We start from the raw sequence: 25,080 nt of genomic DNA, 5'->3' as shown, positions 1-25,080 counted from the left end.
AGGAAGAAGGCAAGAACCAAAGAGGTGTCAGGCTTTATTGTTCCTCAGCTCTGTCCCCCTCCTGCTGCCCCAGGAGCAAGGCTTGCTCGGACTCTGGGCTCAGGTCCTGGGTCTCCCTTGCCCTTCCCAGCACATGCTGGAGCTCGGCCCGGACCCTACACAAACTCTTGGCCTCCTGCATGTGGAAGAGGTAGAATGCTCCTGCCCCCAGCACCAGTCCTACACTGGGGGTCCAGAGCAGTATGGCAATTTCCTTGATCCCTCCTCCAGCAGCCAGGGCACACAGCAACACCAGGAGAATCAGCCCCAGACCAATCACATAGCCAGCGATGGTGGCCCACCAGCGAGCCTGAGCCAGGCCCTGGTCCAGCTCTGTCCAGGCCTCTCTCAGCACATTAATCAGTGGTGACCTCTCTGCTGGTCCTATAACAAGGCAGGGCAGGGGAATAGGAGAGAGAGGGTCAGAGAGGAGGAGTTGCCCTGTGGTGGGGAAGGGCCGAGGGAAAGGATGGGGATGACTCACCATGGGTAGGGCTGGGGTTGTGCTGGGGGGGGCTGTGTCTCACACACAGAGTAGCCATCAGGGCCTCATGATCAGAGAGGGGGGTGCCACTGTGAGGATCACTGCCTGTAGTAGTTTTCAAAGTCTTACAGGAGATGTATAGCCCAGATACCGCCTAGGAAAGGGGCCAGAGAGAACCTACTATTTGAGGATGTCTTCTCAGAGAACCAGCTTCTGGTTACACCATTCTCCAGTCACCAGGGATGTAAAACTAGACTAGTTAGGCAAAGGATTAGCACAGGCTGGTGAGAGACAATGAGACACAGTGGATGAAGGGAGGTTGCAGGGGGAGCCTGACCTTATAAAGCACATAGTCGATGCGGATGCCCACGGGGAATTGCTCCAGCTCCCGCTGGTTGACGTAGCAGTTCTCAGGCACCATCGTACAACCTTCTTCAGAGCCCTAGATGAGTGCTGGTTTGAATGAGGATGTGGGGGAAGGGGGAGGGTGGGGGTAGGGAAATAATCAGGCAGGTCCTCACCTTGAAGTCCCGGGTCTCAAGAAAGGCATCATGCAGCCCCGTCCATTCCTTCAGCAGGCGGCAGCCCAGGTCCTTTGGGTGCAAGTTGAGGTCCCCACATAATAGAACCACATCAGCTTTCTTAGATGTGTGGCTGCAGAAACCAAGATGGTGAGGCAGGAATGCTTCTCTCACTAGCTCTGCCCTAAAAGTGGGGCCTTAGCCATCCCTCAGTCCCTGGGCCCCATCCCACTTCCCCTGTCAAGCCCAGGCTCACACACTGGATGAACTGGGCCAGTTCCCAAGCTTGGGCCACACGATGTGCTAAGTAGATGTCCTTCTGTCGACTGTACTCGGCATGGAGCTGAGCAAGATAGATGAGATTATAGCAGATGAGACTGAGGGTCCCAAGAGCAGCTGTACATCAAGTTTGTGCCTGTCACCTGGCATGGTTGGTAAAATATACGTGAACCTTGCCTCCTGGCCTAAGGAGATCCAGCCCCCGCATCTCATCCCATGGCAGCCCAGCTAGAGGAGTCCCATCTCTCCCTCCCAGGACCATGTTGCCTGTCCCACCCTAAGCACTGCCGGTTTCACTCACATGGGTCACGTAGGCATTGAGCACCAATCCACTTAGATGGAGCACCAGCAGCCCCACAGCTTTCCCACAGAACCAGTCACCATGGTGGACCTGCAGGCAGAAGAGGGCAGGAACTCAGGGCACAGCTACCCCTTTCTGCCCCTCTCCTCCAGCCAGCCCTAGGCTACCTCGGTTACTATGTGTTAGTGGAGGATAGGGAAGGGAGGTGAAAGAGGTCAGAGAGCAGACTCACCATGTAAGGATAGCCATTGAGGGTGAAGACGTGCTGGGTGAATTCCTGGATTGGGTGTTTGGAGAAGACACAGAGACCACTGCCAATGATGCCACTGAAAACCAAGCCCTGATCAGTAACCAGAAAAGCAAACAAAGAAATCCCCCCCCCCAGGCCTCTTTCCCTCCTTATCAGCTACCTTCTCCTCTCTGCCCCTGGCACCACCCCAGAAGGAAACTCAAAGCATCAGCTGTTCTGGGGCTGATAGGACGCCCTGATAATAAATCTTGAGAAGAGCTGAAGAACTAGCTCTTCCTCCTTCTGCCTCTTCCTGCTCCCACACTCAGAGAAGAGGAACCTGGGCGGGGTTGGGGTGGGGGTAGGCTGCAGGCAGCGTAGGGAAGGGCAGGCAGGGCCAAGAGCCTCCAGGTCTGAGGCCAGGCGGCTCCTCACCTCCTGAAGTAGTGTGCAGCTGGGTAGGTGGGCAACAGCTTCTGCCTCAGGTAGTGGAAATCCTGCTCACTCCACACCTGAGGAATGGGGTCAAGATGCTGGCCCGGCCCTTCCCCGGGGAGAAAGACCTGATAGCACCCCCAGCCGCCCCCTCGGGCCAAGGTTCCACAATAGTTCCAACCGGCCCTACCTCCTCCAGCAGAACAAGGTCGAAGCTCTCCATGTTCAGAAAGTCTCCCAGGCGCTTGACGCGGTCGGCCCGGTGCTTGCTCAGGAAGGGAATGCCCCTGAGAACCAGAAGGGCAGGGAGGTGACGGCGGGGGTGGTCGGCGCTCCGGGAAACATCGGAGCTGGGGCGAGGTGCGCGCTGTCCCTATACCCGGAGGCTGCAGCGCAGGGGAGAGCCGAGGCCCGGATGTGAGGGAGGCCCCAGGCCCGGGGCAGCGGGCGCACTCACCAGCAGTTGAGGTTAAAGATCTTCAGTCGCAGGGAAAAGGTGGGCTTCATGGCGAGGGCACTCGGGGGCGCAGGACGGCTCGGCAAAGGCAGCGCGGCGCGGCCCGAGGCGGGCGAGCTGGCCGGGCTCTTCGAGGGGTAAAGGGCACAGGTGGTCGCCCCGCCCTCGCGCTCCTGGGAAGGCCGCGGCCGCGAGGCCCGCGCGGCCTGGGACGGCCTCCCGCGTTACCCGGGCAACCGGCAGACTGGCCCCAATCTAGCTGCGCGCCAACCCGGAAAGGCGATCTGCGGCGAAATCGGGCGCAGATCAGGGTCCGCTGCCGCGTGAGAGGAGGTCCCGCGGAGGACCCTAGGCGGGGGTCGGGGCGGGGTCCTGGAGGAGGCCCGGGCAGGCGGCAGACCGGGCTGAGTCGTGTGGGACGTAGGCTCCCGGTTCCTTTTCGCCGAAGCTCGCCGCTGGGGGCGGGAGCCCGGACGTCCTCTCTGGCCTCGCAGGCGGCCCACCAGCAACAGGACCAAAGTTGAGGAAACGCCGGTCCCTAACGCCTCGCCCCGCCCCCTCCCTCCCGGCGGGCGGCGGGGGCGGGGCCGCGTGGTTGCCCTGGCGACACGCAGTGTTTGTGCTCCAAGGAGTCCTCGCGCGCTGCCATGGCTAGCCGGGGGCTTTCGGTCCCTTGCAGCTCGCAGTTGCCGCCCGAGCAGCCGCTGCAGGTGAAGGTGGTGGGGCTCTTCAAAAGCTCTAGCTTTCAAGTTGCGAAGAGCACCGCTGAGGTAACCGCGAAGAAACCGCAAGTGTGGGCGGCCGGTCCGGCTTCTGTGTCTAGCGCCTTCTCGTGGCGGGGCCTCAGGATCGGGGAGGGGATGTTCTGGCTGATGTGGACAGGAGCGTGCAAAGGCAGGTGCGGGTCCTGGCGGGAGTTCCACCTCTAGAAGGGCTACCTTTAAAGGGAGATCGGAGCGAAGGAAGCGTTCAGAACCTTGCTGGGAATAAGGGTGATTCCTTCCTCTAAATTACCACACATTTTATTCCACGGTAAAAAAAAAATTTTTTTCTTTTATGGTTGCAGCTTCAGGAGCCTGCTGCAGTCGGGTTCTTAACCCACTGTGCTGCGGGAGGAACTCCTCCACATTAATTTTTAATTGAAATCCCACCCCAAGTAATTTTTGAAAACTATTCATTTGGGAAGGGATGAGTTTTTTCCCCCCTGTAAATTTTCTATAACAGTCAGGGCCATTCCATTGAAGGTGCTTAAGGGATTTCTCTTTTTTTTTGTCTTTTTTTTTTTTGGCATTTCTTGGGCCGCTCCCGCGGCATAAGGAGGTTCCCAGGCTAGAGGTCTAATTGGAGCTGTAGCCACCAGCCTATGCCAGAGGCACAGCAACGCAGGGTCGGAGCCGCGTCTGCAACCTACATCACAGCTCACAGCAACGCCGGATCGTTAACCCACTGAGCAAGGGCAGGGACCGAACCCGCAACCTCATGGTTCCTAGTCGGATTCGTTAACCACTGCGCCACGACGGGAACTCCAGGGATTTTTTTTTAACAAACAACCCACAAGTGCTTTGGAGAATCCAGACATTTCTTTGTAAACATGTGGAATGATGTCAAAGGAAAAACACTTTAATTGGAAGAATTTGGCTAGGTCAATAATGCTGCACCACACCTGTAACCGAATGCAGCAGAAATGCAGAAATGTATGAATTACTGAAATGTCAAATTCAGCACGTCTTTGGGGTTTGCTCCAGAAATGCCACTGTAAGATTATGCCAAGCTTTCTATTCTTCAAAGCCTCATCAGACTCCAGAACAATGCCTTCTTCATATTTGTTATCTCCCAAAGTAGCCAGCTGGATACTTGACACAAAATGTTCCCAAATAGAAGAAATCTTAAGAATTCCTACCTTCTTGCCTGTTCCAAGTCCACTGTGTTAAAGTCTGTATTTACATTAAATCAGGAAATAGTAACTAATTTGTGCAAAATCAGTAAAGTTTATATCCAGATGAAGAGAATAAGTGATAAGTCTGAAAACCATATGTTGATCATTTAAAATAGAAATTATGGACTGTGTTAGCTGGGTTGATAGGATGAGCAAAGTTTTATGGCCCAAGTTGTATTTAATGGAGCTTGAGGGATTTTTTTCCCTCATTTTTTTCTTAGCTCCTTTTACGAAGGCATGTTTTCTCAAAAAAAAAAAAAAAATTATGAATACCAGAGTTCCCTCATGGCTCAGCAGGTTAAGAATCCAGCACTGTTACAGCTATGGCATGGGTTCAATCCCTGGCTAGGAACTCCTGCATGTCGTGGGCACTGCCAAAAAAAAAAAAGACCAAATGTTAACTTTTCACTCTCTTAAGCTTTTGCCTACTGTAGCTTGAATATGAAAACATATCAATGTAAATTCAGTTCTGTTTTTTTTTTCCTGTCTTTTCTAGGGCCACACCCTTGGCATATGGAGGTTCCCAGGCTAGGGGATGAATAGGAGCTGTAGCTTCCGGCCTACACCACAGCCATAGCAACTCAGGATCCAAGCCGTGCCTGCGACGTACACCACAGCTCACAGCAATGCCGGATCCTTAACCCACTGAGCAAGGCCAAGGGATCGAATCCCCAACCTCACGGTTCCTAGTCGGATTCTTTAACCACTGAGCCACAACAGGAACTCCCAGTTAGTTCTATCTTAATAAAAGATTCTTGAATATATTCCCAAAATGATCATTTGTGAGCAATCCCCAGGCCTAATTAACTGACAAAGATTTAGATTTATAAAGAGTAACTAAGTATTATGTAATGTAGTCCATTCTGAAACAAACATTAAATTATGAAGAAAGTATGATTAAATACACTTAATTTGAAAACCCTTGGGCCTATTAGTTATTCCAAGTGGTCCCTTATAGAAACAGCAGTCAGCCTGCACAGCAGTCAGCTCACCTCAGACAGCACAGAATTAAGAAAAAGGACACATCAGCTGGGGGTGGGTATAGCCGACTAAGACGGAAATGGTGGGATTGCTTCTGCCTTCTTCTGTCACCCCTGCTGCCAAGGCAGGGTGCACTCCTGTGCTGGCTTCTCCCCCTTGGAGTATCCACCCTTGATGAAGCATGCCTGGCCAGTGTCTCCTTAGACCACGATGGAGGCAGCCAGCTGACGCTGCCCTGCTGGTTCATTTACTCCTCACACTCGCTTAGGAAAGTGAGGCCTTACTGTTACTGCCTCAACTGCCTTCTCTTGCTTTATGAGAAGGTAAAGTGTAACCTAACAGGAACCAAAACTTTTTTTTTCCCGACAGATATTGTTAACAGGTGAGATTTTTTTCTGATTCATACAGACAAAACAAAATATGTTATATCAATAGAGGCTCAACATCTAGACCAAAACATATTTAATATTTACTTCTCTTCTTTCCAATGGGTATAACCACAACAATATCCTTTTGGTCATTCTCCTTTTGTCAGTGAATTAAAGCAACAATATTTCTTCATTTTATTAAAAATATCCATAGAGAGGTTCCCATTGTGGCTCAGCGGAAATTAATCTGAATAGCACCATGAGGACACAGGTTCGATCCCTGGCCTCACTCAAAGGGTTAAGGATCAGTGTTTCCGTGAGCTATGGTGTAGGTATTGGATGCGGCTCAGATCTGGTGTTGCTGTGGCTGTGGCGTAGGCCAGTGGCTACGGCTCTGATTGGACCCCTAGCCTGGAAACTTCCATATGCCTCAGGTATAGCCCTAAAAAGACAACAACAACAAAAATCCATAGATCCACTGAGGTTTTGTAAGAGTTCAGAGAAAAACTTGTGCTAAAAGAACATGACAGATGACAAAACTACTGGCATACACTCAGTAGCTCCGTGTGGATGGTCCACAGTGCACCAGATGTTGAGACCAGTGGGAAACTAAGACGTAGTCTTTGCCCTCAAGGAGCTTTTTTCTCTTCAGATAAGAGACAAATAAGTGTAGCCTGGGGAGGGACTCAGTAGAGGTGAGCACAGGGGCCTCTGGGAACCGGCAGGGGGGCTTCTTAGCCAGATTGTGTGGCCTGGATGTACACTGCATAAAACTTCCTGGAGACCCCATAAAAATTGGGAATGATTTCTACTTTAAAAGAGAATTTGCTGTAAAATAATGATTCTGTTTTGAAACCTAGAGTCTGAAGAGAAATTATCCATCCAAATTTGAAGATCCTATAATAGTTCCTGTTCAAGAATTTGCATGGGATCAGTATCTACAGGAGAAAAAAAGGGTAAAGGATATTGGGGCTGTGGGAAATGAGCAGACCTTTGCCTGAATTATCTACCTATGCATTGTTCTGGAAAAAACTGAAGCAGTGATTTTAATGCAACCAGATTTTATTTCTCTAATTATGTACCTTTCCTAAATTATTTCAATCATTTTACCAGGCTGATTTTAAGAGAAAATAAACATTGACAGAATTTTCTTTTGGAAGGCATGTGATAAAGGTGAGCTTTAAACTCTCAATGCTGTTATTTACTCCTGCTCATGGCAACCCCTCTTTCTCTGCGTATCACTTACTCATACTTCCTATGACACTGTGGCACTCGGGTTTCTGTGGCCTGGCACTCCTGTTGGCCCTAACTCTGGAAGGTTTTGGTGGTGCCAAGCAGACAGAGCAGGGGGGCGTCATGGGGCTGTTGCCTAGGGGAGCTCTGACGGCAGGCACCAACCTCCCCCAAGGGAGCCTTGTCCTAATTCAAGCTCCCTTTTCTGCGTCCTCTCTGTAACAGGTCCCTTCGAGATCCCCAGGCCCTAAGGCCAGCAGAACTTATCCAGGGATGGTGGACTGGTTTCCTCTTGGATGCCAACCCTGGTTAGTGGTTCACTGCCTGGAATATGTGATCTGAAGGATTCTAAGGTGGCATCCTGGCTCAGATATAAATCATGTTGGGGGGCAGGCTGGAATGGGTCCACCTATCTTTCCTTTCTTTCCTCCTCCACCCTCACTTCCTGGATACGTGTTCTCTTAATCTCTTCAGCCTGCTTTTCACCCCTGGCCCAGTCCTGGTGTCCCCTGTCCCACCCCATCTCTCAGTGGCTGATGAAATCCCATTTCCCCTGTCCAAAGCAGTTTTGGTTGTTCTGTGCCTGGCTGCACAAGGATGTCCTGTGATCTTGTGGTTCTCAAGACTGCTTCACTCTGCTGGGTAACATAAGCAGTGCAAGATTGAGTCAAGAATACCATTTGAGTCTCATATCATTTTCATAGCTACAATACATTTTCACTGGCACCAGAGCAAACACTTACCTATGGTGCTTATTATGTGCTGGACACTATTCTAATGAGTTGTATCAATAGTAACTCTAATCATTACAATGACTAGAGTGACTCATAGTCCTGATTTGCCTTGATATGAGGGGTTTGCTGGGATGCAGGAATTTCAGTGCTAAAGCTGGGACAGTCCTAAGCAAACTCAGACAATTGGGCACCCTAATGGAAAACAACGTTTTTCTCAATTCTTATCATCAGACTTCCTATACTGCCTATCTTATCGTGCTCTCCACCTACCAACTGGAGACCTGTGCTTTCATGCTTTGTGGTCTGCACCCATTCCTCGTCCATGTTCCCACCATACTCTCTGAAAGACTGGCATGGATTCCATTTCAGAGCTTGCAGCCTGGGGGCTGACCTTGAGATGTTTTGTGTTCTCTTCCTCCTGCGTTTCCCATGGCGCCTTCATGAACAAGGCTTCCTAGGTCATCACTGCTGCTGCTTCCCATATATCCTTTCCTCCTATCTTTCCTTTCTTCCCTCTCCCGCCCTCGTATCCTGGGTACGTGTCCCCTTAATCTCTTCAGCCAGTTTTTTTGTCCTCCGTCTACATAAGCATAGTCTTCCATGTAGTGCTTAGAGCACATCTGAGGTTAGTCTGGGCTGCCCTTACACTTCAGGAGAACATAATACCACCCCTGAAGGATGGCTTCAGAGCCTTTGGGAAGGCCTCTCTCCTCTCCAAAAAAAAAGGCAGCATCATACACCTTCAGGCTGGAAAGTTCTAGAAACCATTGCGTCCAGCCTGCTATCTTGAGGCAGGAGAGGAGGGCTCCTCATGTACATAAGACACAGGGACAAGCATTTAATCTTTAGCCTGCAGGAGTTCCCGTTGTGGCGCAGTGGAAATGAATCTGACTAGGAACCACGAGGTTGCAGGTTTGATCCCTGGCCTCGCTCAGTGGGTTAAGGATCCTGGCATTGGCATGAGCTATGGTGTAGGCTGCAGACACAGCTCGGATCTGGCATTGCTATGACTGTGGTGTAGGCCGGCAGCTGTAACTCCGATTTGCCCCTAGCCTGGGAACCTTCGTACGCCGCAGGTACGGCCCTGAAAAAAAAAAAAAGACAATCTTTAGCCTCCAAATAAAGTGTATCCGCTACTACATTTCTCCTGCTGGGCTAAAATACTCAGCTAAGCTAAATTAAGCTTTTCCTCCCCCTTTTAAAGTTTTGTGTCCTGTAAAATGTGAGAACCTAGATAAATTTAAACATTCCAGGGAGTACTGACCCATTGGCCCTCTTGGTGACTGACAGGCCAGCATGAACAAGTTTAGGGAGGGAGGGATCAGAAGTGAGCTCCTGAGTGGAGCTGGGAATGGAGCATGTTGGCAGCTGAAGGCAAATCATTCCCCAAACCAGCATTTCGCCATCTGTGGTCTCTAGACCACCAGCAGGAGCATCTCGTGGGATGTTGTTAGAAATGCAGATTCTCAGGCCCTATCCCAGAATCAGAAGCTTGAGGTGGGGTTTGGGAACCTGCAATTCTGAATGCCCAGATGATGGAGAACAGCTGGAGAACAGCTGTCCCAGATGATGCATGGTTTGGCCAGGACAGTGGCCGCACACTGGGGTTTGGGAGGTTGGTCGTCGGTGCCGAGTGGATGAAAACACTAATGCATTCATTTCGAGGGGCTTAGGACTGAAAAGGGTTAAGGAAGGGGAAGTCTCTTCCTTATGACCCCTGGCATGCCCTGCCAACCCCTGCTGGCCCTCGGGGGCATTTCCTCACCTGGTCTGATTCCCCCCATCAGCAAAGTGTTCTTTCCATCCTTGGCATGGAAAACCATGTCTCACTTAGGACCCCAAACAAGGAGGCACACAGTGAAATGCGCTTCAGAAATGAAGCTGGAGGACGTCATTTTGTTTGCAAATTAGTATAACAAGTATGCTATGCGTGCACTTATTACCAGATTTCCATCTATTTTCTAAGAGTTTGCCATTTTAAAGATTTTTAGGTCACTCTTTGATTTAAGCAATGTCAGATTTTTGAAAATGTTCTTAAATTCCTTTTGAGAGCAAACTTCTGAAAGATGGCAAAAAAAAACCTTTTTTTAGCACTGATTTTTTAGCACTCTAGCACTGATTCCAAGCTCTGGCTTGGGTGTTTAGCAGAGTTCCCACCCTCCCCACCCTCACTACATTCTTTTTGGTCCTTTTCCTTTACAGGAACTTAAAAACGAAATCTGGGAATATTCTTCCTATGTGATGTGTTTTATTAATGATCAGCTCCTGGGTGATGCACTTGATCTTCAGAAATGGGCCTACAAGGTGTGGGATATAGTTGATTTTAAGCCCCCTGCACTTTATGAAGCACTTACTTTGGATTATTCCACCAAATTCTTAAGAGACACCAAGGCAAGTTATACTCATTTTTAAGCAAAAATAGTGGAATCTTTGAGCTGTTATACTGATTACCTAGCAAAGGCAATATGAAAGAGTAGGAGACTAGATTTTGAGTTCTCAATGACCTGTTGCAGAGGATTATAACGTGGCAGGGTTTGGCCTCGGGGTGTGTAAAGCAAGACTACCTCACAGGAGGCAGACGTTACAGGAAGAAGAGCATCCTTGTTCACACATTTCTACTCCCCACTAGAAGCTCATATGTGTTAATTATCATCCACTTTAAAATATAAAGGACCCCCACCCCCGCACGCAAGAAGGTCAAGCCTATCCTTCATCCACCGTTAGCATGAAATATTTTAATTAATATTTTCTAACACCTAAATGAGAGCTACTGCACTAAGAGAAGGGAAAGTTTGCAAGGGAAGGTGACATTTTAAAGCATGACACATAGTGGGCGAGAGCAGGACTACAAGTATAGCATCTGGGAGGTTTCTGGTGGCCAGGGACAGTCATGAAGCTTGAGGTTGAGAGAGTAAGTGACAAACATCAGGGTGGAATGGCAACAGAAGTAGAAGAACTTTGTAATTTTGCTCTGAAACCTTGTTTTAGCAAGCTACCACATGCCTGAGAATCACTGCCAGCCCATGGTGGCCTGTGCCCACAGAAGGACCTGTGCCAGGATCTGAGCTGTGCAAAGGCAAAAGACCTTATCTTGTTTCATCCTTGTTCAACCACTGTCTCAAGGAGAATCTGCAACATAGGAGGTGCACAGTGAATATCTGGCTGAATAAACAACACATTTGGAAAATGCATGAAACTCTGGGGTGTGAGAAGGAATTTAATGTTTATAGCAGTTCATTCCCAAAGGGACAGGATTCGAGAAGTACATAGTGTACTCTGGGAATGGCAGAGGACAGCAAGGAGGCAAGAATTAGTGGGAAAGGACTGGGAAAATAAGTATCAGTCAGGATTCTTGGTGCCAAGAGTACCAAGCTTTTCTGATTAACTTAAGGAGAAAAGGTATGTATTGAAAGGATGTTGGTAACCTCACAATTGACAGAAAAGCTGAAGAAGCAGTTTTGGAAATCAGGCAGGAACTAAGGGAGGCCTGGTAGCAGGGAAGCCTGGCCAGAGTCACGTCCTAGAAACACAGAGCTAGGATGCCACCATGAGTGCCCCCTGGCCTTGGGTCACACTGCCGCCACTTTCACCGAGTGAACATGACTTCTGTCCTTGGGTATGTGTCATTCCCCGAAGATCCAAGGCCCTAGGCAGGAGCAACCTGACTAGTCGAGCCCAGGTTATATCTCCACACCCTGGCTCTCACAGGGTGGGGAGAGAAAGAAGTTCTGCAGAGGCTGGTGCAACCCTGTGGGGAGCTTCCCAAATAAGAAAGGTGCTTTGATGTTAAAACAACAAATACAGATCCACTAAAGAAGGGTTGAACTTATTGTCTACTCTTAACCGAGGACTTGGAGTTTATCCAGAAGGAAGCAAGCCAACAGAACTTTTCATCAAGATGTCAAAGATAACATAATCTTCTTTGCTGTTTTGGAAAAACTTTCAGGACTGTGCCCACGCAGGGTGGAGTGGGAAAAGCTTGGTGGCAGGGCAGCCATTTGGAAAGCTACAATAGAAGTGTGGGCTGGAAATACTGACAGCCTGAATTAGTGGCAGTGAGCAGAGAGGACGCAGATTCCAGAGAAAATGCTTGGATTTTTTGCACATAGATTTCTCGTGCTGAGAAAAACCCAGGGATTCAAGCGTACCTCTAGTTTGGAATGATATAGTAGATAATTAAGTTTGGATGCTATGGGACTTTATCTTGTGTTACAGTTACTTGCTTTCTTTTCATTTGAATTTTTAGAATTATCTACCCTTGACAAGCAGATAAAGATAATATACTGGTGCCCAGGGAAGGTGAATGATGCCTGAATGGACTTACTCATATCAGAAGTTAATCATAATTTATAATACGTCCTCTTTTTCCTTCTAAGCCTGAGAAGTTTACTATATCATGCCTCGTATTCTAAAATTATAATGGTCTCTTATAATTAAGAACCTGTAGTAGAGAAGCTGAGAGGCACAAATGATTATAACTAGTATGAATGTAATGCTTCATTCCTGGATGCCAGATATTACACATTATTTCAGTCTTTTAATTAAAAAAAATGCTCAGAGTGACATAAGATAATAATAATACATTCAAAAGTGATTTCATTTATGCCTCCTAGATTGATAAGAAATAGAGCAGGGAAAATTATGTACTTGTTAAATTAGGCAGCATTTTTATGTATGAGAATGGTGCTTAAGAGTTGAAATGTATTGCATTAGATGGGTTCTTCTCTCTAAATGAATGCTACTTTGATGGAAAATAGTGTTTGCATTTTGGATGCCTCTTTGTAGGTCTAGACAAGCGTTCAAAAATGTTAGTTGTTTCTAGCAGAAAGGACGTCAGTTGAAAACAAGAGCTGGGGGCATCTAGGAGTGTGAGGACATGAATGAAATAATTAATAAGCACAGCATCAGTCTCTTATACTGCTTTCTTTCTTTCTTTCATTTGGGTTTCTGTCTGCTGTTCTAATTGGGCAGTTTTCATTATTCTATCTTCCAGGTAGAAGAACTTACTTGTTCTTCTGCATTGTTCATTTGGCTAGTCATTGCCTTTACTTCAGCTTTCATTTCTGCAAATGAATTTTCTAATTTGTCTTGGTTCCTCCTTATAGTTTCTAGTTCCTTTTTACCTTTCTGTCAATAGCCTTTCTTAATTCCTTCAGTATTTTCATTATTTCCTTTTTGAACTCAATGTCTATTAGATTGAAGAGGTCTGTTTAATTTAATTCTTTCAGGAAATTCTTTTGATCCTTTAATTGGGAATGGTTCCTCTTCTAATTCATTTTACTTATATTTCTCTTAAAAATGAAAGCAATATAGGAGACCTGCAGGTTCATATAAAGCATGCCGATCTATGCATAACAGGGATCTGAGGAGGAGAAGAAGGAGAAAAGGGGATTGAAAATATATCTAAAATTATGGCTGAAAACTCCCCAAACCTAAAGAAAGAAACATATATCCTTTCTGTACAGGAAGCACAGAAAGTCACAAAAAGATAAACCCAAACAAACATACACCAAGATATATTATAATAAAAATGGCAAAAGGTGAAGAGAGGATTCTAAAGGCAGCAAGAAAAGAACAAAGAGGTCATTATAAGAGAAATCTCCATAAGGCTATCAGCTGATTTCTCTATAGAAACATTGTGGGCCAGAAGGAAGTGACAGGATATATTCAAAGACCTGAAAGGGGAATATCTGCAATCTAGGATACTCTACCCAGCAATATTATCATTTAAAATAGAAGGAGAAATAAAGAATTTCTCAGACAAGCAAAAACTAAAAGAATATAGCAATACTAGATCTGTCCTAAAGGAAATATTGAAAGGTCTTCTCTAAAAAGTAAAGAAGAATTTATATGAAAGAGAAAACCACAATTGGAAAGTAAATCACTTAAATAAGCCAGTACATAGATTAAAAAAATTTTTTTGTGAAAGTGATGATATCCACAGTGAACAGCAGAAAGGTGAACATGAAGATGTAAAAGAGGACATCACATCAAAGTCATAAAATGTGGGGGAGGAGTAAAAGAAAACATAGATTTTTTTTTTCTAGAATGTGTTTGAGCCTGTATGATTACCAGCCTAAAGCAAGTAGATACAGGAAGAGATTAATATACTTAAAAAACAGGGCACCCACAAATCAAAAACATACAATAGATTTATAAAACCCAAAAAGAACATAAGTATAATACACATCATCAAAACACAAAAGGAAAAAAAAAAGGGAAAAGAAATATAAAATCAATGGGAAAACAAGGTCCAAAATGGCAATACATGTCAATAATTATCTTAAATGTCAATGGACTACATATACCAATCAAAAGAGACTGAATAAAAAAGCAAGAGCCTACAATATGCTGCCCAAAAGAGGCCCACTTTAGGGAAAAGGATATAAATAGGCTGAAAGTGAGGAGATGGAAAAAGATATTTCATGCAAACAGAAATGATGAAAGTGGGGATTGCAATACTCATATCAGACAAGACAGACTTTAAAACAAAGGCTATAAAGAAAGATAAAAAAAGGACACTACTTAATGATAAAAGGATCAATACAAGGAGAGGCTATTACACTTATCAATATATATGCACCCAATATAGGAGCACCCAAATACATAAAACAAGTACTGACAGACATAAAAGGAGAAACTGACAGGAACACAGTAACAGCAGGCAACATTAACACCCCATTCACATCAATGGACAGATCTTTGAAAGAAAATACGGCAACAAAGATCCCAAATGATATAATAGAACAGCTAGACTTAACTGACATTTTCAGGACATTACAACCTCCCAAAAGCAGAATACACATTCTTTTCAGATGCACATGGTACATTCTCTAGAGCTGACCACATACTATGACACAAAACAAGTCTCAACAAATTTAAGAGTACAGAAGTTATTTCAAGTATCTTTTCTAATCAAAATAGCGTGAAACTAGAAATCAACCACAGAAAAAGAAATTAGAACAAAACAATTACATAGAGACCAAACAACATGTAACTAAAACACCAATGGGTCAATGATACAATAAATTTAAAAATACCTTGAGGCAAATGATAATGAAAACATGACCATACAAAATCTATGGGATGCATCAAAAGCAGTTCTTAGAGGGAAGGTCACAGTGATACAGGTCTTCCTCAGGAAAAAAAACAAGAAAAATCTCAAACAACCTAATCTACCACCTAAAAGAATTAGAAAAAGAGCAACAGGGAGTTCTCTTGTCGTGCAGTGGGTTAAGGATCTGGCATCATCATTGCAACATTTGGGGTTGCTGTGTCATGGGTTCAGTCCCAGTCTGGGAATTTTTGCATTGATATGGCCAAAGAAAAAAGAAAAGAAACAAAATCTAAAGTCAGCAGAAGGGAGGAAATAATAAAGATCAGAGAAGAAATACATAAAATAGAGATTAAAGAACAATAGAAAAATCAGCAGTTCCCTTGTGGAACAGCAGGTTGAGGATCCAGTGTTGTCACTGCAGCCTAGGGTCCCTGTTGTGGTGCAGATCTAATCCCTGGCTTGGGAACTTCTGCATGCCATAGGCACAGCCAAAAAAAGCAAAAACCAAACCCAAACAAAACACCAAAACAATAGAAGAAAAAATCAATAAAACTAAGACCTTGGTTCTTTGAAAGAGTAAACAAAATTGACAAACATCGGGCCAGGTTCATTGAGAAGAAAAGAGAAAATACCAAAATAAAATAAGAAATAAAAGAGGAGAAATAACAACTGATATTGCAGATATACAAAAACAAAGAATACTATGAACAATTATATGCCAAGTTGGACAACCCAGAAAAAATGGACCACTTTCTAGAAATACACAGCCCACCAAAACTGAATCAAGAAGAAATAGATAACTTCAACAGATCCACCACTAGAAGTGAAATAGAATCTATAATTAAAACAAACAAACAAACAAACTCCCTACAAACAAAAGTCTAGGACCAGATGGCTTCAACTGGGCAATTCTACCAAACATACAAATAAGAATTTATACTGATCCTTCTCAAACTCTTCCAAAAGACTGAAGAGGAAGGAACACTTGCAGAAACATTCTGTGAAGCCACCATCACCCTGATACCAAAATCAAAGACACTACCAAAAAAGAAAATTATAGGCCAACATCTTTGATAACTAAAGATACAAAAATGTCAACAAAACATTAGCTGAAGATAAACTGAATCCAACAACACATAAAAAAGATTATAAACCACAACCAAGTTGGATTGACCTCAGGGTCATGAAGATGGTTCAACATATGCAAATCAATGTCATATACCACATAAACAAAAAATCCACAGTGATTATCTCAGTAGATGTAACAGAAAACATTTGATAAAATTCAACATCTATTCATGATAAAAAAAAAAAACCCTTACAAAAGTGGGTATAGAGGGAACATATAAAACAATATATAAATAAATAAAGGCTATTTATGACAAATCCACAGGCAATATAATACTTGGTGGTGAAAAGGTAAAAGACTTCTTGCTAAAATCTGGAATAAGACAAGGATGCCCACTTTCACCACTTCTCTTCAACATAGTTTTGGAAGTCCTAGCCACAACAACCAGGCAAGAAAAAGAAATAAAAGGTATTCAGATTGGTAAAGAAGAGGTAAAATTTTAGTCATTATTCACAGATGACATGATACTATCTATAGAAAACCCTAAAAATTCCACACAAAACTACTAGAACTGATAAATTCAGCAAGATAGCAGAATAAAAGATTAGCATATAGAAATCAGTTGTATTTCTTTACACCAGCAATGAAATATCAGAGAGGGAATATAAACAAACAATCCCTTTTAAAATTGAATTTAAAAAAAAAAAACACTTAGGAATAAATCTCACCAAAGAGGTTAAAGACTTAAATGCTGAGAACTACAAAACATTAATAAAGGAAACTGAAGATGAGTCTAAGAAATGGAAAGATATCCCATGCTCTTGGATTGGAAGAATTAATAGTGTTAAAATGGCCATACTACTCAAAACGATGTACAGATTTAATGTAATCCTTATCAAATTACCCATGACGTTTTTCACCAAACTAGAACAAATAATCCTAGAATATAAAAGGAACCATAAAAGGCTCAGAATTGGCAAGCACTCCTAAGGAAAGAGAACAAAGCAGGAAGCATAACCCAGACTTCAGACAGTACCACAAAACTACAGTAATCAAAACAGCATGGTCTTGGCACAAAAACAGACATGAATCAGTGGAACAGAACAGAGAGAAATAAATCCACACACCTATGGACAATTAATCCTCAAGAAAGGAGGCAAAAATACACAATCAACAAGTTAGGTACTGGGAAAGGCGGACAGCCACATGTAAATCCACAAAGTTAGAACACACCCTCACAACCACCATACACAAAAACAAGCTCAAAATTTCTTTGAGTTAAATATAAAACAAGACACCATAAAACTCCTAGAAGAGAACATAGCAAAACATTTTGTGTCATAAATTGTACCAATGTTTTCTTAGGTCAATTTCCCAAGGCAACAGAAATAAAAGCCAAAATAAACAAACGGAACCTAATCAAATCTATAAGCTTTGTACAGAAAGGGAAACCATAAACAAAATGAAAACACAAGCTATGTAGAGTTCCTGTTGTGGCTCAACAGGTTAAGGACCTGACATAGTGTCCATGAGGATGCAGGTTCTATCCTTGACCTCACTCAGTAGGTTAAGGATCTTGCGTTGACCAAAGCTGCGGCACAGGCTGCAGATGTAGCTAGGATCTGGCATTACTATGGCTGTGGTGTAGGCTGGCAGCAGCAGCTTCGATTTGACCCCTAGCCTGGGAACTTCCATATGCCACAGGTGCAGCTGTAAAAAGAAAGAAAAAGAGCCTTAAAAAGAAAAGACAACCTAGAGAATGGGAGAAAAATATCTGAAAAGAAAATAACCAAAAGGGCTTAATTTCCAAAATATACAAACAGCTCATACTATTCAATGACCAAAACACCAAACAACTCAATCGAAAAATGGGCAGAAGACCTAAACAGACATTTCTCCAAAGGAGACATACAGACGACCAACAGTCACATGAAATATGCTCAACATTACTAATTATTAGAGAAGTGCAAATCAAAACTACAATGAGGTATCACTTCACACCAGTCAGAATGGCTATCATTTAAAAGTCTACAAAAAATAAATGCTAGAGAGGATGTGGAGAAAAGAGAACCCTTGTACACTGTTGGTGGGAATGTAAATTGTTACAACTACTATGTATTGTTACAACCACAAAACAGTATGTGGAAGTTCCTTAAAAAAAGAAAAATAGAATTACCATATGATCCACCAATCACACTCCCAGGCATGTGTCCAGAAAAGACAAAAGCTCTAATTCAAAAACATACATACATCCCAGTGTTGTTCATAGTGCCATTATATACAATAGCCAAGACATGGAAGCAACCTAAGTGGCCATGGGCAGATGAATGGATAAAGATGTGGTGTGTACACACACACACAGAGAAATGTTATTCAGCATAAAAAGAATGAAACAATGCCATTTGCAGAAACATGGATGAAATTACAGATTATTATACTAAGTGAAATAAGTAAGAATGAGACAGACATATATCTTATGATATCACTTATATGTGGAACCTAAAATATAATACAAATCAACATATTTACAAAATAGAGACAGACTCACAGACTTGTGGTTGCCAATGAGGATGGAGGAGTGTGGAAGGGAAGGATTGGGAGTTTGGGATTAGTAGAGGCAAACTATTATATTAAAAAAAAAAAAAAAAAAAAGCACAGCAACCTCTCTTCGCCGCCCTGGTGTGGTACCTCCTATGGATAGAGTAGCCTTATTTTCCTGCTCAGAAAAGCTGTGACCTGGCTCTGCTTAGCTAATCTGTGCAGTCTCTGGAAATCTAGAACACAAGGTAACCAAATCCAGGTGGCTCACATGGGATCTTTTCCCAGAATTACTCAGCAAAGAATTCCCAGTCTGCTGCTTTTCCCAGAGGGACTGACTAGTGAGCCTTTCCACAACCAGTCTGCAGATGGATATCTAGGCCATGTGCTCTCCATCTCATGTGTTAGGTTAATGTTATTCAGAGCTTTACTACTGAAGGGTTTTAAAAAGCATGCAATTTAGTTGTAAAAATTTGGTATAATAAAATGAAACAAATGTCTTTAAGTCATTCCTTTAACTTTGCTTTCACGTTATCTACTATTAGTGCTGCTAATTATCACTGAAAGAATTACTCTGTTATATTTTGGTCATATCTAAAACTTTCTTCCAAAACACTGACCTGCATTACCTTTTTCTCCCTAATTTTAATAGCATGATTTTGTGTTTTTGGACATTTCTATTGATCTTTATCCAGTTGGAAGACTGATTTTTGAGGTAAGAGGTTTTTGACTGCTGTTTTTTTAATAAGTTGGGGGGAGTGAGGCTCTCTGTCAAAATGTTAAGTGTTTAATCTCTGAAATCTTTTATCTTTATTTTGTAGCTATACTGTGATACGTGTCCCAAAACATGTAAAAATTTTCAGGTCTTGTGCACAGGAAAAGCAGGGTTTTCCCAAAGTGGCATCAGGCTACATTACGCAGGTTCCATTTTTCATCGAGTAGTACGGAATGGTTGGGTACAAGGAGGAGGTGAGTTTAAAACCTTAAATACAACTTATTGCAACATGAAATCAGAATGTCCAAACTTTTGTTTCTCTGTCTTTGTAATATTTATGTAGAATTAAATATGTCTCAGATGTTACATATATATATTTTAAAGGATGTTTTATGTGGCCAAATGATGAATTAAGATACTCATACTCTTTTTTGAAATTCCCTAATTATTAAAATAAACAAATCTAAGTATGTTACCAGGAATATTCCAGATTGACAAGTGATACAAGAAAGTAGGAAAACATTTTTGGAGTTCCTGTTGTGGTTCAGCGGGTAAAGAACCTGACTAGTATCATGAAGATGCAGGCTCGATCCCTGGCCTCACTCAGTGTGTTAAAAATTCCCAGTTGCAGTGATCCCTGGCCTCACTCAGTGGGTTAAAGATTCCCAGTTGCAGTGAGCTGCGGTGTAGGTTGCAGAAGTGGCTCAGATCTGGTGTTGCTGTGGCTGGGGCATGGGCCAGCAGCTGCAGCTCCAATTCGACCCCTAGCCTGGGAACTTCCATATGCTGCAGGTGCAGCCAGGGAAAAGAAAGAAAAGAAGGGAAAAAAAGAAGAAAGTAGGCTAACATTTTTAAAATCAAAAGATAATTTAAAATGCTCATCTAAAAATAACAGTATGTAGGAAAATACAATGCTTTTAAGAAACGCAGAGTTCCGGAGTTCCCATCGTGGCACAGTGGTTAACGAATCCGACTAGGAACTATGAGGTTGCGGGTTCGGTCCCTGCCCTTGCTCAGTGGGTTAACGATCCGGCGTTGCCTTGAGCTGTGGTGTAGGTTGCAGACGCGGCTCGGATCCCGCGTTGCTGTGGCTCTGGCGTAGGCCGGTGGCTACAGCTCCAATTCGACCTCTAGCCTGGGAACCTCCATATGCCGCGGGAGCGGCCCAAGCAATAGCAAAAAGACAAAAAAAAAAAAAAAGAAACGCAGAGTTCCCATCCTGGCTCAGCGGAAATGAATCCAGAGTTGCCATGAGCTGTGCTATAGGTTGCAGACACGGCTCGGATCTGACGTTGCTGTGGCTGTGGTGTAGGCCAGCAGCTGGAGCTCTGATTTGACCCCTAGCCTGGGAACTTCCATATGCCACAGGTGCCCTAAGGAAAAAAAAAAAAAAAAAAAAAAAAGAAACACAACAAAGTTGGGAATTTGAAAACAGAATACATGAAAAACAGGTTATTTATCACCAAAGGTATTATTACATTGTTACAAATGAAAAGTAAGATCTAAAGCATTTTGGTCTCCATCTTCACTTTCTTTTCAGGTCAGTCCTTTGGCTTTACACAGACTAGGTGCCTGATTAATGGCATTAAATTAAATTTTGGAGGCCTTTTAGGAGATATCCCATAGGGAGCAATCAGGCCACAATTTCAAAATAATTGGTTTAGTGTGGAAGGAGATTTGCTTGAACTTGATGAAATAGGCAGAGGCTTAAATTAATAATGTTTCATTATTTTTTTTTCAATCTGGAACATTCAGGGGCTGATGAGGAGAAAAAAATAGATTTAATCCACATATTTCATATATAAATTAGCTATTTTTCCCTGTTTCTCCAAAATGAACTCCTACCACCAATACTGTTTTCTAATCTATTTTCCCACTTAATATGTATAGTATTCATCTTCATATGTCAATATATATAAACACATAAAATTTTTATGGCCTGCCTAATTTTTCATCATATTGCTATGCCGATTCAATTAATTTCCTGTTGGTGAACATTTATTTTATTTACTTTTTTTTTTTTTGCTTTTTATGGCCGCACCTTCAGCATATGAAAGTTCCCAGGCTAGGAATTGGAGCTGCAGCTGCCGGCCTACGCCACAACCACAGCAATGTAGGATCCTTAACCCAGGGTTCAAACCTGCATCCTCATGTCTACTAGTCAGGTTTATAACCCACTGAGCCACAAAGGGAACTCCCCATTGGTGAACATTTAGGCTGTTTTCCATGTTTTGTTAGTATAAAACAATCCTCAAGAGTGCCCATATCAGGGTCTCCTGATACTTGAGTATTAACTCTGGTGTGTTGGGCTTCCAGATGCTATATTCTTTTTTGTTTTGGTTTTTGGCTAGACCTCCCCTCACCTCTGTGAGCCTCAGAGCAAGATTTGGGAAAAGTAGGTCATGTTATTATTGTTTATTTGAAGTAAAATTTCCAAATAGTAAGTGCATAGGACTTGGTTTATATTTTCACATCTTGGGGCAGCAACGTTTAAGCACAGCTTGGAAAACAACTTCTGGTTACTACACTCAAATCCACATTGAAGCACAGGAGTTGTACCATGTTGGATAAGACAATGTCATCTCTGAATTGGTTTTTGAATCATAAAATGGGGATAATGCACTATCACAGCATGTGGCGAGGATTCAATGACCTGGTATGTTGAAAGTGCCAAGCTCTGGAAGCATTCTTCTTCACATGTCACATTCCCATAGGGCTGCAGGTAGAATTTCAGAGTAAAGGAACTAACTATGGCTTTATGTTGTGCCTTGGGAGCTTCCAGGCACTACTGCTCACCCTTGGGGAGCAACAGGCCGTTCATGGTCTTCCTCCCCCCCCCCCCTCCGCCCCCCGGCCCCGCCTCACCTTCTGACCTCTCCCTCTTGCTCACTCTGCTTCACACTCTGGGTGCCTTGCCATCCCTTAAGCACATCAAGCACATGCGTACCTTGAGGTCTTGTGTTGTTTCTTTTGTCTGAAATATCTACACCCAGCTGTTCCTCCATGTATCCCCTTATTTTACCCATTGATCTGTTTCTGATTTTTGCCAAGAGTTTCTCTCTTACCTGACTACCCTACTGAAAATCTGCCACCTTCTTTCCCACATGTCTCCTCACCCCTTTTCTCTACTGCTCTCCTATCCCCTTACCCAGCTTTATTTTTCTTCCTAGAACTTTTCACCACATACCATTAACGTTTCCTTGTTAGTTATTATCTGTTTCTTTTCATTAGACTATAAGTCCATGAGGGCAGAGATTTTTATCTCTTTTTGCCATCATTGCATCTTTGGGTTGGACAACAGTGCCTAGCATGTAGTAGATGCTTAAAAATATTTTGTTAAAAAAATGAAGGAAGGAATGAAAAGATAGGAAATATACATTCTATTCATTTTTAAACATGAAGTTAAAGAAGATACCAAGTCATTAAGCCACTTTGACAAGACCTCTGTGGCTCCCACAAGGCCTACTACCTTTAGAAGGATCTCTTGATACACTTTGTCATCGTGATCATCAGAATGATGGTGAAGATAACAATGAGAGGATGCATCCCATAAGTGTGTGAGGCTGCACAATAATAATGGCCACGAGGAGTTCCCGTTGTGGCTCAGCAGTTAACAAACCCAACTAGTATCCACGAAGATGCAGGTTCAATCCCTGGCCTTGCTCAGTGGGCTAAGGATCCATAGTTGCCATGAGCTATGGTGTAGGTCACAGATGTGGCTCAGATCTGGTATTGCTATGGCTGGGGCATAGGCCGGCAGCTGCAGCTCCAATTCAACCCCTAGCCTGGGAACCTCCATATGCTGCAGGTGCAATCCTAAAAAGCAAAAAAAAAAAAAAAAAAAAAAAAGGCCGCAAATGAAGGAGCATGACACTCTGCCAGGCATGGGATGATGTACTGTCCCTACAGCATGGCTGCATTTAATCCTCAGAACTTCCTGGGAGGCACTTCCTATTATCCCTATCTATACAGAAGAGGAAACAGTCTTGGAAAAAGTAACCAACATCAAGATTGAAATTGAAATCATCTGATTTTGAAATTTACTTTTTTTTTGTCTTTTTGTTGTTGTTGTTGTTATTGTTGCTATTTCTTGGGCCGCCCCCGCGGCATATGGAGGTTCCCAGGCTAGGGGTTGAATTGGAGCTGTAGCCACCGGCCTAGGCCAGAGCCACAGCAATGCAGGATCCGAGCCGCGTCTGCAACCTACACCACAGCTCAGGGCAACGCTGGATCGTTAACCCACTGAGCAAGGGCAGGGACCGAACCCGCAACCTCATGGTTCCTAGTCGGATTCGTTAACCACTGCACCACGACGGGAACTCCTGATTTTGAAATTTACTTTTAACTACTATTCTGTCTTGCTGAATTTTTCAGAAATGTAGCCATAATATTAGATATCCAAAGCTTAATTCGAGGGGGTGGGTTATGGCCACAAAAAAACATTAAATATTGCTTGAAATGGTGTCAATATTCACCTGGAAGAGCTGAAGCAAAGGGCAGGAGTCATGGTGGCAGGTGGTGGAGAAATAGGGCAAGGGGGTATTGCTGGTGTTTATGTAAATTAGCAGGGGAGGGGAATTGTCTGGGAAGTTTGCTTGAGCAAAGCAAACTCTAGGACCTGAAGGAACTGGTGCTAGAGAGGACCTTCAATTGCCCAATCCTGGATTTAGCCTCTGGCTGTTGCAGCGGAGCCTGAGAAGAGCCTTTGGGGGCGTGGTATCAGGTGAAGTAGGTTGAGCCTCAAAATTTATCAGTTAACTTCTAAGCCAGCTTTATAAACAGTGTAATTTAAATGCTACATGCCCTATCCTGCATATATTCTCTCCACATGCTTTCTATTGCATCGTATTTCTTTAAACAGCACAGCCGCTTTTATTTAAGTGCTCATATTGAGTTCCAGTGGCACAGTCCTTCAACAGATATTTACTGCACACTCTTCAAGGAGGGCAGGCTAGAGAGCTGAAGGAAGTTAAGGAAGGGGTTATGGGGAGAATACAGACCTCAGTGACCTCTATTTTCACTTGAGTTAGCTTTGCTTCCCATTTAGCAAATGGGAAGATAGATTTAAAAAGATAGGTTAAAAAAATAACTTGTGCATGGAAGATTTTTATAGCCAGATCATTGCCTACACCAAAATATGCATATAATGCACATAATGTTAAGCTGGTAACTCTTTTTAGAGCATCTATTTTTATTCTGGTGTCCAAAATACCTTACTTACTATTCATATTTCATCTTCTCAGCTTAATCTTTCCATTTTTTGAAAAGCAAGATGGATTATGGAATAACTTGTGAAGTAAAGAGAATTTACATGAACACACTTTCTTTAAATCATGGCCACAATTATATAAGTTAATATGTCATCATTTCAAAGGTTTTGCATTAAGTTTTACCTACTTCAGAGTTATGAAGGAAAAATGGGATCATGAATGTAAAAGTTCTTACAAAATACAAGTGAAATCACAAAAATATTTTCGGGAGTTCCTGTCGTGGCACAATGGTTAACGAATCTGACTAGGAACTATGAGGTTTCAGGTTCGATCCATGGCCTTGCTCAGTGGGTTAAGGATCCGGTGTTGCCGTGAGCTGTGGTATGGATTGCAGATGCAGCTCGGATCCCACATTGCTGTGGCTCTGGCATAGGCCGGTGGCTACAGCTCTGATTAGACCCCTAGCCTGGGAACCTACATATGCCATGGGAGCA

At 43.5% G+C, this 25,080-nt stretch overlaps 2 protein-coding genes across 2 annotated transcripts in view; one reads left to right on the top strand and one right to left on the bottom strand.

The window, feature by feature from the left end:
• Nucleotides 1-17: 17 nt before the first annotated feature.
• On the bottom strand, nucleotides 18-3,260 carry SMPD2 (sphingomyelin phosphodiesterase 2). Its single transcript, XM_047762496.1, has 10 exons — nucleotides 2,746-3,260; nucleotides 2,479-2,575; nucleotides 2,289-2,365; nucleotides 1,857-1,950; nucleotides 1,625-1,714; nucleotides 1,305-1,387; nucleotides 1,045-1,177; nucleotides 861-965; nucleotides 524-677; nucleotides 18-423 (listed from the first exon to the last, which is right to left on the bottom strand). The coding sequence occupies exons 1-10, from the start codon at nucleotides 2,793-2,795 to the stop codon at nucleotides 35-37; spliced, it is 1,272 nt and encodes a 423-aa protein (XP_047618452.1). The 5' UTR covers nucleotides 2,796-3,260; the 3' UTR covers nucleotides 18-34.
• Nucleotides 3,261-3,300: 40 nt separating this feature from the next.
• The window catches only part of PPIL6 (peptidylprolyl isomerase like 6), a 43,293-nt gene continuing 21,513 nt past the window's right edge, over nucleotides 3,301-25,080 (top strand). The window contains exons 1-5 of the mRNA XM_047762511.1: nucleotides 3,301-3,515; nucleotides 6,891-6,986; nucleotides 10,200-10,388; nucleotides 19,314-19,376; nucleotides 19,483-19,630. Coding sequence (XP_047618467.1) covers nucleotides 3,393-3,515; nucleotides 6,891-6,986; nucleotides 10,200-10,388; nucleotides 19,314-19,376; nucleotides 19,483-19,630 — 619 coding nt within the window. The 5' untranslated portion in view covers nucleotides 3,301-3,392. The remainder of the gene's footprint in view (nucleotides 3,516-6,890; nucleotides 6,987-10,199; nucleotides 10,389-19,313; nucleotides 19,377-19,482; nucleotides 19,631-25,080) is intronic.

Source organism: Phacochoerus africanus, chromosome 2, assembly GCF_016906955.1.
Source record: "Phacochoerus africanus isolate WHEZ1 chromosome 2, ROS_Pafr_v1, whole genome shotgun sequence".
NCBI lineage: Eukaryota > Metazoa > Chordata > Mammalia > Artiodactyla > Suidae > Phacochoerus > Phacochoerus africanus.
The sequence above is the reverse complement of the archived record's forward strand: the minus strand, read 5'-3'. Positions and strand labels throughout refer to the sequence as shown.